This window comes from Pongo abelii, chromosome 12 (assembly GCF_028885655.2).
Source record: "Pongo abelii isolate AG06213 chromosome 12, NHGRI_mPonAbe1-v2.0_pri, whole genome shotgun sequence".
Lineage (NCBI taxonomy): Eukaryota > Metazoa > Chordata > Mammalia > Primates > Hominidae > Pongo > Pongo abelii.
This window is the reverse complement of record NC_071997.2, coordinates 108,003,453-108,017,250: the sequence shown is the minus strand read 5'-3', so window position 1 is coordinate 108,017,250 and position 13,798 is coordinate 108,003,453. Positions and strand designations below refer to the sequence as shown.

The 13,798-nt window shown below is 46.0% G+C and overlaps 1 protein-coding gene across 1 annotated transcript; it reads right to left on the bottom strand.

Moving 5' to 3' along the window:
* Positions 1-10,176: 10,176 nt before the first annotated feature.
* PTRHD1 (peptidyl-tRNA hydrolase domain containing 1) lies at positions 10,177-13,765 on the bottom strand. The gene is made up of 2 exons (XM_002812228.5): positions 13,514-13,765; positions 10,177-10,970 (listed from the first exon to the last, which is right to left on the bottom strand). Exons 1-2 carry the CDS (start codon positions 13,763-13,765, stop codon positions 10,800-10,802), a joined length of 423 nt encoding a protein of 140 aa, XP_002812274.2. The 3' UTR covers positions 10,177-10,799.
* Positions 13,766-13,798: the final 33 nt, after the last annotated feature.

Below are 13,798 nucleotides of genomic sequence, written 5' to 3'. Positions count from 1 at the left end.
CTTTTTATTAAGGAAATTTTTAAGTGTCTGTGAAAGTAGAAAGAATAGTATAATGAACCAGTTCTAGGTTTTTAATCAGTCTTTTGGTATGTGATTTTTATAACCCCAAGTAAAGAGATGACTTCAGTCACTTTATTCATTACCAGCTCAAAAGTAAGTTGTGGCTAGTCATCCTGGGAATCTTTAGACCTAAGGATTTGTCTTTAAAATTGCACATTAGTGCCCGGGCGCGGTGCTCATGCCTGTAATCCCAGCACTTTGGGAGGCCAAGGTGGGCGGATCACAAGGTCAGGAGTTCGAGACCAGCCTGGGCAACATGGTGAAACCCCATCTCTACTAAAAATACAAAAATTAGCCAGGCGTGGTGGCAGGTGCCTGTAGTCCCAGCTACTTGGGAGGCTGAGGCAGCTTGAACCTGGGAGGCAGAGGTTGCATTGAGCTGAGATCATGCCACTGCACTCTAGCCTGGGCAACAGAGTGAGACTCTGTCTTAAAAAAAAAATGCATATTAGCTATTTTAAATAATGACTATATCACAAGTAATTTAATAGTAGTGACAAAACATATATATTTTCAACCAGCAGATATTAACTGAATACCTACTATTTACCAGGTACTATTTCAGGCACTGGGGCTACCTCAATGAAGAAAATACAAATCCCTGCCCTCATGGAGTTTGCATTCTAATGAAGGTTGGCTGACAAACCAATAAGCAAAATATATGGTGTGTCAGATGACAAGGGCTGTGGAGAAAAATTAAGTAGGGAAGGAGAGATAGGAAGTAGTGGAGTGGGGTGGTCGCAATTTAAAACAGGAAAGTCAGAACATGCCTTCAGAGAAGGTAACATTTGAGTGACAACCAGAAGGAGGTGAGATAGTGAGCCACGGCAATATGGAGAAAGACCTTCCTAAGCAGAGGTGCAAAGGCCTTCAGGCTGGAGCAGAGTGACTGAGGAGAACTGTAGGAGTTAGGTCAAAGAGGCAATGAGGGACAGGAGGGTGTGGGGCCTTGTAGACCAAATCAATTATTTGGCTTTTACTGAAACGGCAAGGTGCTACCGGATTTTTTTTTTTTTTTTTTTTTTTTTTTTTGAGACGGAGTCTCGGTTTGTCGCCCAGGCTGGAATGCAGTGGCGCGATCTAGGCTCACTGCAAGCTCCGCCTCCCGGGTACACGCCATTCTCCTGCCTCTGCCTCCCGAGTAGCTGGGACCACAGGCGCCCGCCACGACGCCCGGCTAATTTTTTGTATTTTTTAGTAGAGACGGGGTTTCACCGTGTTAGCCAGGAAGGTCTGGATCTCCTGACCTGGTGATCCGCCCGCCTCGGCCTCCCAAAGTGCTGGGATTACAGGCATGAGCCACCGCGCCCGGCCGGTGCTACCAGATTTTAAGCAGGAAAAGTGGCGTGCTCTTGCCTGGGTTTAGCAGGGCTACTCTGGGCTTTGTGTGAAGAGTTGTTATGGAGAAGGCAGATGCAGAAGCTAGGAAACTTGTTAGGAGGCTATGGCAGTCATCCAGGCAAGAGATGATGATTTGGACCAGGAGGGTAGCAGTCGAAATCGGGAGAAGTGGTCAGATTCTGGATCTATTTTAAAGGTAGAGACAGCCATATTTGGTGACATACCAGATGTGGGGTGTGTGTGAGAAGAATCAACAATGACTCTCGGCCGGGCACGGTGGCTCACACCTGTAATCCCAGCACTTTGGGAGGCCAAGGCGGGTGGATCGTTTGAGGTCAGGCGTTCAAGACCAGCCTGGCCAACATGGTGAAACCCTGTCTCTACTAAAAATACAAAAAATTAGCTGGGTCTTATGGCGGGCACCTGTAATCCCAGCTACTCAGGAATCTGAGGCAGGAGACCCAGCTACCCAGGAGGCTGAGGCAGGAGAATCGCTTGACCCGGGAAGCAGAGGTTGCAGTGAGCAGAGATCATGCCATTGCACTCCAGCCTGGGCAACAGAGCAAGGCTCCGTCTCAAAATAATAATAATGACTCTCGGGTTTTTACCCTGGGCAACTGGAAGGATGGAGCTGCCATTAACAGAGATGGTGAAGAGAAGCAGGCTTAGTTCATTTTCTGTCATGGTAAGTTTAAGATTCCTATTAGACATCCAAGTGATCTCAAATCAGCAGTTGGATATATATGGGCCTGAAATGTTGGGAGCTGATTGGAGTTGAAGATATAAATCTGGAAGACATCAGTATATAGTTAATTTTAAGGTCATAGTTTTTGTTTTTTGTTTTGTTTTGTTTTGTTTTTTGAGATGGAGTTTCACTCTTGTTGCCCAGGCTGGAGTGCGATGGCGCGATCTTGGCTTACCTCAACCTCCGCCTCCTGGGTTCAAGCAATTCTCCTGCCTCAGCCTCCTGAGTAGCTGGGATTACAGGCATGTGCCACCACACCCAGCTAATTTTATATTTTTAGTAGAGACGGGGTTTCTCCATGTTGGCCAGGCTGGTCTCAAACTCCTGACCTCAGGTGATCCACCTGCCTCAGCCTCCCAAAGTGCTGGTATTACAGGCATGAACCACCGGGCCTTGCCAAGGTCATGGGTTTTAAAGACTAAAAGATGGCTGGAAACCAAGTCTCTTAACTATCTCTCTCACATTAAATAATCATGCCTAGTAGAGTTTATCACAGGAAAAAAGATGGTTCAATATTTGAAGTCTAGGAGTACAATTCACCACAGTAACAACAGAGAACAACCATATGATGATGTCAGTAAATGCAGAAAAGGTATTTAAGACATCCATTTATTAAATGAAAAAATTTTTAGCCAACCAGTGGCAGAAGATAAACCCCTTAATCTAATAGAGCATTTGTCAAAACTCTCAACAAATAACATACCTAACAGTGAAGGTCTCAGAGCATTCTCACTAAACTCAATCGCGAGTCAAAGGCACCTGCTAAACTGCTATTATTGCACTAGAAGTCCTGGCCAATGCAATAAGATGAGAAAAAGAAATAAGTATGAAGATTGCATTAAAAGAGACTAAATTGTGATGATTGTTATATAGTGCTTTTATAGGGTATGGTTTAAATTGGTCTTCACAATCCTGCTAAAACTTACTCACAGGTGAGGAAACTGAAGCTAAATTGCTTAGCCATTATGTTGCAGAGTTGAGTCTTAACATTAAGTCTTCTGGGATTGTCACCTGCCTTGCTCTTTCCATTTGTATCACAAAGAAGTAACAGCATATTTCCTATGGTTCAATTTCTGTTCCTGCAGCCACATCATCACAGTCTTGTGTCTTGAATATTTCAAACAGTCTCCTGACTGATGTCCCAGCCTTCCTTCCCATTCCCAGGAAATAACATCTGGCCTCTGTTGCCAGATTAATCTTCCACTTTTATCACGAGCACTTCTTATTCCTTACGTACAGTGTTGGGGCAGAGGTAGAATGTTTCATCCCCAACCAGTATTTTCTTCCTTTCTAATTGACATAATGCTCCTATTCTATTGTTTTACCTTACTCTTCCTCCTCATGGAGGTTAAAAGAATAACCTAGTTGGTGGGTGATTGCCTTTTATCCACGTCTTTCAACTGAGTGGAACCAATCTATCAAAGTTTGATAGAATGTGGGGAATTTGTTCTTATTATCCTTACTTCACATGACCAGTAGGAAGCATCAGCTTTGGTGAAGTATCTGCTCTGTATACTCACACTTGTCCTTAAGATAGGGAACCAGCAATCCTATTTAGGCCATCACATAAAGCTATATCTTCTAACCAACTGATAATAAAAGTGATATTTTGTTTATCTGCTTTTTGTCTCATTTCTCAAGAACCTAGGATCAGAACTTGGGTGCCACTTATTTGACCCTTAAAAATCCCCTCAGTTGGCCGGGTGCGGTGGCTCATGCCTGTAATCCCAGCACTTTGGGAGGCTGAGGTGGGTGGATCACGAGGTCAGGAGATCAAGACCATTCTGGCCAACATGGTGAAACCCCGTCTCTACTAAATATACAAAAATTAGCCGGGCATGGCAGTGCGCGCCTGTAGTCCCAGCTACTTGGGAGGCTGAGGCAGAATTGCTTGAACCTGGGAGGCAGAGGCTGCAGTGAGCCAAGACTGTGCCACTGCACTCCAGCCTGGGCAACAGAGGGAGACTCTGTGTCAAAAAAAAAAAAAAAAAAAAAAAAATCCCCTCAGCTAAAATCCAGCCTTAGGCCAGCAGTCAAAACCCACCATATCTGGCTGTTAAAGAAGGACAAAAGCTGGTGCTGTGTTAAGCTTGACCTCGGAGGACAGCTAAAACCTGTCAGGCAGTCATAGCTGAGGGCAGTGGTTCTCAACCGTCTATCCACACTAACACCGTCCTGTCGGTTATGATGGCCCACTACTGCCAAGATTCTCAACCAGGAAGCAAGAAGGAATTCACACCCTTAGGACAGCATCTCTGAACCTGTGGGAAAGTTCTGTGTTGATTAGACAATAAAACAGGCAATTCTTAACCTGCCCCTGGAGGGGAGCCCTCTGCACTCTGCCAGCGCCATGAGAAGCGGTGACCTAGGCTTTGACCCTCAGCTTTATAAGTTCAGAAACTCAACTTTGTCAGCTCATCCAGTGATAATTGGGCTCTAGGGTGTTGAGTCACAAAACTTAACAGTCACAGGAGGCTGATTTATAACCCAGAATGTCAATTAACCAATTAAAAATGGAAGATACAGCTTTTCAGCACTTGAACTACTCGTGACCCCTTTTCAAACTACCTTCCAGTATCTAGATGGCTGGAAAACCAAATTGTTAACCAACTACAAGAGATTAGAAAAACTGCTGAGTGCAGTGGCTCACGCCTGTAATCCCAGCATTTTGGGAGGCCAAGGTGGGCAGATCACTTGAGGTCAGGAGTATGAGACCAGCCTGGTCAACATGGCAAAACCCCATCTCTACTAAAAATACAAAAATTAGGCGGGCATGATGGTGCATGCCTGTAATCCCAGCTACTCAGGAGGCTGAGGCAGGAGAATCAATTGGACACAAGAGGCGGAGGTTGCAGTGAGCCGAGATTGTGCCACTGCACTCCAGCCTGGGTGACTGAATAAGACTATCTAAAAAAAAAGAAAAAAGAAAAACTGAACTGACGAAAGACCTGGTTTTCAATCCCAGTCCTGCCATTGTCTTTGATCTTGGCAAGTCAAAGGCTTTCTGAATCTGTAAACTCTGAGATTACATGGCCTGCATCACAGCAATTGTCAGGATTGATTCATATGGGAGCACTTCGTTAATTATACAATGTTTTTCACATATAAGAGACCTACCGGCCAGGCGCGGTGGTTCTTGCCTGTAATCCCAGCACTTTGGGAGACTGAGGCGGGTGGATCACCTGAGGTCAGAAGTCCAAGACCACCTGGCCAACATGATGATGTCAGGCCTCTGAGCCCAAGCCTGCACTTATACATCCAGATGGCCTGAAGCAACTGAATTACCACAAAAGAAGTGAAAATAGCCAGTTCTGCCTTAACTGATGACATTCCACCATTGTGATTTGTTTCTGCCCCACCCTAACTGATCAATTGACCTTGTGACATTCCTTCTCCTGGACAATGAGTCTCAGAAGCTCCCCACCAGGCACCTTGTGGCCCCTGCCCCTGCCCACAAGAGAAAAACCCCCTTTAACTGTAATTTGCCACTACCTACCCAATCCTATAAAACTGCCCCACCCCTATCTCCCTTTGCAGACTCCTTTTTCGGACTCTGTCTGCCTGCACCCAGGTGATTAAAAAGCTTTATTGCTCACACAAAGCCTGTTTGGTGGTCTCTTCACACAGATGTGCGTGACAGATAAAACCCCCTCTCTACTACAAATACAAAAAATTAGCTGGGCATGGTGGCGGGCACCTGTAATCCCAGCTACTCTGGAGGCTGAGGCAGGAGAATTACTTGAACCCAGAAGGCACAGGTTGCAGTGAGCCAGGATTGCTCCACTGCATTCCAGCCTGGGCAACAAGAGCAAAACCCTTGTCTCAAAAAGAAAAAAAAAAAAAAGGAAGAAAGAAAGAAAGAAAAAAAGAAATCTATCAAAGCATAGGAGATTCTTTTCAAGGATATAGTGTCTATTCTAGGGCTTGCAGCACAATCTTTGCCCTGTTGGAGAAATCATAATTTTCTGTAACCTTAGTATGCATGGCCAAATACAGTGCACTGGGTGCCAGATTTCTGCTATTTGACTCCTTCCTGTGAGCACTTAATACCCTATCATAATGTGTTGATTCTAAACCACACACATTTATTGTTCCCCTTTTAGGTTGGCTGTCTCCAGGGCCCAGGCTGTTTCTAGGTAGCACTAGAGCCTCCACTTCAGTGGGTCCAGGGTGGGGCCTGATAATTTGCATTTCTAACAAGTACCCAAGTGGTACTGATCTAGGGACCAGACCACCGCTTTGATAGCCACTGATCTAGTTCAAATGATCATGGTCTTAAGCTGATACCAATAAGAAAATCTATTGCTTTCCTGCTGCTGTCTTGCTCTCACTCAGCGCATGAGTTCCTGTTCTTCCCTCCTTGGGCAGACATTTATGCTATTTGTGCTCAGATCTCTGCTTTACGGATTTGCCTAAATCTGCTATCTCCCAGCTGTGTCTCATTTCTGTCTAGCTTTTCTTCCCCCCAGACAAAGTCTCACTCTGTTGCCCAAGCTGGAGTGCAGTGGCACAATCTTGGCTCACTGCAACCTCCACCTCCCAGGTTCAAGCGATTCTACTGCCTCAGCCTCTTGACTAACTGGGACTACAGGCACGTGCCACCATGCCTGGCTAATTTTTTTTTTTTTTTTTTTTTGAGACAGAGTTTCACTCTTGTTGCCCGGGCTGGAGTGCAATGGTGCGATCTCTGGCTCACCGCAATCTCTACCTCCTGGGTTCAAGCAATTCTCCTGCCTCAGCCTCCCGAGCAGCTGGGATTACAGGCCACCACACCCAGCTAATTTTGTATTTTTAGTAGAAACGGGGTTTCTCCATGCTGGTCAGGGTGGTCTCAAACTCCCAACCTCAGATGATCTGCCCGCCTTGGCCTCCCAAAGTGCTGGGATTACAGGCGTGAGCCACCGCGCCCGGCAATTTTTTTGTATTTTTAGTAGAGACGGGGTATCACTATGTTGGCCAGACTGGTCTCGAACTCCTGACCTTGTGATCCACCCACCTCGGCCTCCTAAAGTGCTGGGATTACAGGCGTGAGCCACCGCACCTGGCCTGTCTAGCTTTATACTATGTCTTCCTGAAGAATTCAGAACTTAATTTTTTTTAAGATGCAGTGTCATTTAGAAACATTTTCCTAATTGGCTTGAATGGAAATGGTACTTGATGATTCCTGGATGGCATCACTCCCTAACAGAAAGGGGTAGACAATGGCCTACTTGATAGAGAACTCTTGGAGGGCAGCTCTGAGGGCTGTGCCATCTGCATCTTCCCAAGTTTAGGTTCTAGCACGAAGTCCCAGGCACTGCTCTAAGGGGTTTGTACATCCAAACACATTTAAATCCCAGCTTTACGGATAAGGGAACTGGATCTCACGGAAATGGAGCGACTGCCCAAGTTCACAGAGCTTGAAAGTATGAGACCCAGATTTGGACTCAAGCAGTTTGACACCAAAGCCTAGGCTCCTACTCACTGTTATGCTAGCTAATATAGTGCTCAATAAGTTTATTCAGTGTTATGAAAGATCATATGCCTCCTACTTTTTTAAACTTTTAAGTTCAGGAGTACCTGTGCAGGATGTGCAGGATTGTTTTACAGGTAAACTTGCGTCATAGGGGTTTGTGGTACAGATTTGATCACCCAGGTATTAAGCCTAGAACCCATTGGTTATTTTCCTGATCCACTCCCTCCTCCCACCCTCCAATCAGTCCCCGTGTGTGTTGTTCCCCTCTGTGTGTTCATGTGTTCTCATCATTTAGCTCCCACATTTAAGTGAGAACATGTGGTATTTGGTTTTCTGTTACTGCTTTAGTTTGCTAAGGATAATGTATATGCCTCCTACTTAATAGAAAAAAAGTCAGCAGGTTTGGTCAACTTCAACTTTCTTTCTCCTACAATCTATTAAACGTACGTACATCTATATCTTCACCATCTGCCTTTCCACCAGTCTCAGAAAAGAAGGTTCCCCTCTCTCATTCAAGGCCAGTTCTTCCCGGTGCCTTTGACCCCATCTCTTCCTATTTTCTCTGGACTTCATCAGTTTGGGAACTTTAATCTCTTAATCTCTCCTCTCCTTACTTTCTCCTCCTCACCCATCAACCTGCTCAAGATCTAAGAAAATCCCCACCAGGGGACCCAGCATTGATCTTTCCAGCCCCTCTTCAGTCATTATCCTCTCTCTCCTCCCTTTCAAGCTTCTGGAAAGCACACTTCTCACCTCTTACCTCCCTCCCCTCCCATTCTTTTTTTTTTTTTTTTTGAGACAGAGTTTTGCTCGTCGCCCAGGCTGGCGTGCAGTGGCACAATCTCTACTCACTGCAATCCCTGCCTCCCGGGTTCAAGCAATTCTTCTGCCTCAGCCTCCCGAGTAGCTGGGATTACAGGCGACTGCCACCACACCCTGCTAATTTTTGTATTTTTAATAGAGACAGGGGTTTCACCATGTTGGCCAGGATGGTCTCGAACTCCTGACCTTGTGATCCGCCTGCCTTGGCCTCCCAAAGTGCTGGGATTACAGGCGTGAGCCACCGCGCCCGGCCTCCCATTCTTGTCTCAACATGTTACAATCTGATTTCTACCCTCACTATGCTATTTAAACTTCACTAAGTTCACCAGTACATTCCCAATTGCTAAACGTTTCCACATTTTATTTACTGACATTGTATGCTGCACTTGATTGTTCTCTACCCCTTCAACTCCTCATTCACTTGGCTTCCTGGGGTTGGCTCTGCTCTCAGCACTCTACCAATTCTCCCTGTGAGACCCATCCATTCTCCTTGATTCAGGTGGCCACCTTTCATAAAGGGAAATCTTTTTTTTTTTTTTTTTAGTGGAGACAAAATTTCACCATGTTGGTCAGGCTGGTCTCAAACTCCTGACCTCAGGTGATCCACCCACCTCAGCCTCTCAAAGTGCTGGGATTACAGGCGTGAACCACTGCACCGGGCCCATGAAGGAAAATCTTATCTGGGATCTTAGCAGAACATTATCTAAGGGCGACGGGTAATACCCATATAGATTCTTAGCTACCTGAGGGCAAAACTGTTTTACGCACAGCCTGCCACAGTAGATATCTGTTGAACAATAGATATCTGTTGAACAAATTACCCCTTATAAACTTTGCTTCACAGATATCTAAGCAATTTCTGTAGATGTGTCCAAATGTTTATAGAAATATTGTAAACGTCGTACAGAGTGTTACAGATGTTCAGAGAAGGAACTATCATTTTTGGCTTGGTAAGAATTTCTGGCAGTGATAGCGCTTGAGCTGGAAATAGTTTTAAGTAAAGTCCGGGGCAGGAAAGGGAGGGGAGGAGTAATAACATTCAACTCCCACGCCAGAGACTGGAGAACAGCAACCGGAGGGACTCTGTAGAAACATCAAGTTTGAATAAGGGAATAGAAGATTCAACTAAAAAGACAGGTAGGAGGCCGGACACGGTAGCTCACACCTGTAATCCCAGCACTTTGGGAGTCCGAGGCTGGCGGATCACCTGAGGTCAGGAATTGGAGACCAGCTTGGCCAACATGGTGAAACCCCGTCTCTACTAAAAAAAATACAAAAATTAGCCGGCTGTGGTGGCATGCGCCTGAAATCCCAGCTACTCGGGATCAGGAGGCTGAGGCAGGAGAATGGCTTGAACCCAGGAGGCGGAGGTTGCAGTGAGCAGAGATGGCGCCACTGCACTCCAGCCTGGGCAACAGAGAGAGACTCCATCTCAAAAAAACAAAGAAGATAGGTAGGAAATACACATGAGGAGGGCCTGAAGTCTAAGCTAAGGAGTGCTGGGATTACTCCACAGGCAGGGAGGAGCCTAGACTACACAGGTAGGTGTTCAGTCGTCCTATCTGGTGGCAGAGCGGCTGCTGGATTGGAGCGTCACACTGGAGGTAAACAGACGGTGGGACACGCCAGTGAGCAAAATGAGAGGCTGACACAGGGCAGCGGGACTGAAATGACAAGAAAACAGCTGTAGTACTTGACAGATTTCATCGATCTAATAAATCTGTATGTATGTACATATATATATAGACACACAGAAATTTTAACTTTTTATTAACCTTTATAGAGACACTCTGTTGCCCAGGCTGGAGTGCGGTGGCATGATTAGAACTGACTGTAACCTTGAACTCATGGGCTCAAGCGATCCCCCTGCCTTGGCTTCCCAAAACCCTGGGATTAACAGACGTCAGCCACCACGCTGGGCAAATTCTAACATCTTTGTTATTGAAATACAAGTGTTTAATTTGCCGGCATTTTTTTTAACAATACATAAAATATTACCGCATCTTAAAGTTGATGTTGTCTTAGATTCAATGAAATATGATAACTGGATGTGAATAAGAAGGAATTCAAAAGCAAAGTTTCAAACCCGGGTGACTGGAAGGGAGTTTCCTTGACCCCCATAGGAGAGTCTAACCAAATCTTCTATTTGAGCAATGATCTCCAGACAATACTGCTCTCCCACCTTCCCCACTTGAACTTATTAATAAGAGGAAGTAGTTATTAATGACAACTTTAATATGAACATGTGCTTAACCCTCAAGAAACTGTCACAACTGAAAGACGGGAGCAAGCTGACACTGCAAGGAGCACATGATACTTTGGAATGGGTGGCCTGCTGTTGGATCCAGCTGGTATTCAAACGCATCAAGGCAGCAGTTACTTGAACAATCGGAACTTCTTCAAATACTGGCCCACTTCTTCCTTGGGGTAGGGCCGAAGAGCAATACAAGTGGTGATATTCTCTGGTTGCTCAAGCCACAGCATGTGGTCAATGTTCTTCTGTTGCAGGGTCTCGGCCAGCTCCTTTAGGGTGGTCTCATCTGGGGCCTAAAGGAGAAGAACACAGAACACAAACTGAATAGCCCACTTAGGAAGTGTCAAAAGGCCAAAAAAGGTTTCCGGAGTCCTCTTAACTGAAAGTGGAGTAACAGCTTTACCAAGGAGGGAGCTGCAGAGCAACGATGTCATTCCTTGGTGCACTGGGGAGGGGAGAGAGGCTTCATATTCCAGTTTAGAAAATGGAGATTTGTATCTTCCCTTGTGAGATGTTGTCTGCCCAACATACGCATGTGTAACGTGTAATTCTGCTCTACACATTTGCCAGCTCTCCTATGGCTGGCGCCCATAATTTTAAGTGCCTCTGACTTTAAGAGCTGCCTAGTGGAAGTTTTTTTTTGTTTTTTGTTTTTTTCTTTTGAGACAGAGTCTTGCTCTGTCGCCCGGGCTAGAGTGCAGTGCCACGATATCAGCTCACTGCAGCCCCTGGCTCCCGAGTTCAAGCAATTCTCCTGCCTCAGCCTCTCGAGTAGCTGGGATTACAGGCGCACACCACCACGCCTGGCTAATTTTTGTATTTTTAGTAGAGACGGGGTTTCACCATGTTGCCCAGGCTGGTCTGGAACTCTTGACCTCAAGTGATCCACCCGCCTAGGCCTCCCAAAGTGCTAGGACTACAGGCGTGAGTTACCGTGCCCAGCCCCTAGTGGAAGGATTTCTAAAAGCACATCCACTTCCACTTCCCTCCACCCCTCCCACTCTACCTCACTGAAACCTAGAGGGGTTGTCCTTCTGCTGGGATGGCTCCCACTTGCTTATTAAAGGGAGAGTACAATATTCTCTAACATCCTTTTGAAATCGTTTCTGGGTCATCCTTACTGCCAATTCACCCATGCTGAATCCCATTCCAGGAAGTATTAAAACGATCACTCAGAAAATTATTATTTTTGTGTTATTTTGCATAAAGTTTATCTCTTACCTATGAAGGCAGAAGCCACTAAGATAATCAGAGGCTTGTTTTAATAAATTAGAGAATGCCAGTATTGCTACTCTTAACCTTCTGAGTCCTTCTGGCAGAGCTCTGCTGGAGGACTCATCAGCTTCTTCAGCCTCGGACAGCAGCATAGTATAGTGAGATACAGTGAGTCTCTGGAATCAGACTACTGGACTCCAAACTTTTGCTGACTGTGTGATCGTGGATAACTTAGGTGACTTCGCTGGCCTCTTTGTCCCTTTATAAAACAGGAATAATGCTTCCTAGTGGGGATCAATGAAATTAGGCTCAGACCTGTGCCTGGCACACACTAAGCACTCAATAAATGTAGTTAATCCTGGTATTTTCTTACATTTTATTGGCCCTTCTGACTACAGCAGCACCTCAATGTAATCAGCAGCGACTCCTAAGTCCCTTTCTTGAGTCATGACTAACTAAGAATCATGAGACCCTCTTTTAAACTCAGGGGAGTCACTTAATCCCTGTAGGCTTCAGAGAGTTTCACCTGCAACAAGAGGAGTCTGACCTGATTTCTTGAGACCTCTTACTAGGAAGAAAATCTAAGCGAAAAGCCAGCGGCTTCTGTTCTGCCTACAGATTCTCAAGGCATTTTTCCTACAGGTTACCGCTTGATGTTTCACTATCCAGCAGCAATTTTTCTCTTGAAAGATAATCTGTCTTTGCCAGTTACCCATGAAGGGATTACTCCACCCCTCCACCTGAGTTCTGGCTTAATTACTTTAAAGCCGTTTTTCCTTATTATAAAATATGTGCTTAAGGTAGAAAATTTTAAAAATACAGATAAGCATTAGGAAATAACCAAAATCTCACCATGCACTACTTAATATGTAGATATATTTCTTTAGTTTTTCCTTTCAAAGTCTGGATAATTATGTATATATAGTTCAGTTAGCTTCGCATCATGAGCACTCTTCCAGACCACTAAATATGCTTCAAAAACATAAGGGCCCCCATGAATATCCTTGTGCAAAGCTCTTTGGGTGCATCTGATTATTTTCTTAGGCTACATCTCTAGCAGCAGGAGAGAGAGTCAAAGGGTAAGGGTGAGATTTGTTTGGTCATCTGCAAACAGAACCTGACTGCTATTTTAAAAGGTGTACCGATTTACACCCCTGGTGCCTGGTCTATCTGAAGCTAGGTTCAATTTATGCTAAGGTTTTTAGTATTTATTTTCAAATAATTTGGCGTCCTACCCAGGTAAATACTCAGTTTGACTTCACTTTGGACTGTCCCCACGGCGAAAGGAGCTCGCTCCGTCTCTTCGGGCTCGGTTTTGCTGGATGACAGCACTTTGGGGTACGGCTTTAAAAAGTTGGCCAGTGCACAGGCGGAACAGCGGGGACACAGGAGCCACCACTTTACCGCGAGCCCAGAAGGGGGCGGAGGACTGCTGTTCACTCTTCACACAGTCAGGCCCTTCCCAAGGGTGCACCTCCAGGGAAATAGCTCCAGTCTAAATGTTAACGATCATCCCAACTCCTGCCGCACCCACTCCCCGCACCTACGCCTTCGGACCGAAGACCACACCCACTTCCGCCCTCGACGTCTAAGCACCTCCCCCTCCGCCCGGTTGCCTCACCTCAAGGACCACTTTGCGCATGCGCCCAAGCTCTTGGAGGTAAGCGGCTGTGTGCGGGTGGTCGCGGTAAGTGTGCAAGGCCGCGGTGGCCGCGTGACAAGCCTGCGCTATGAGTGCGCCCGCCGGCCAGGAGAACGGAGCTTGTGATAGATCCTTTCGTAACACCAAGTATTGTACCAGGACCTGCGGCTCCGCCCCAGAGGCCGCCATCTTCCTGACCACCCGAAAGGCCGGACCTACTCCCCGGTGCATCCTGGGATCAGGGCGGGGCCCTGAGCGCCGCCA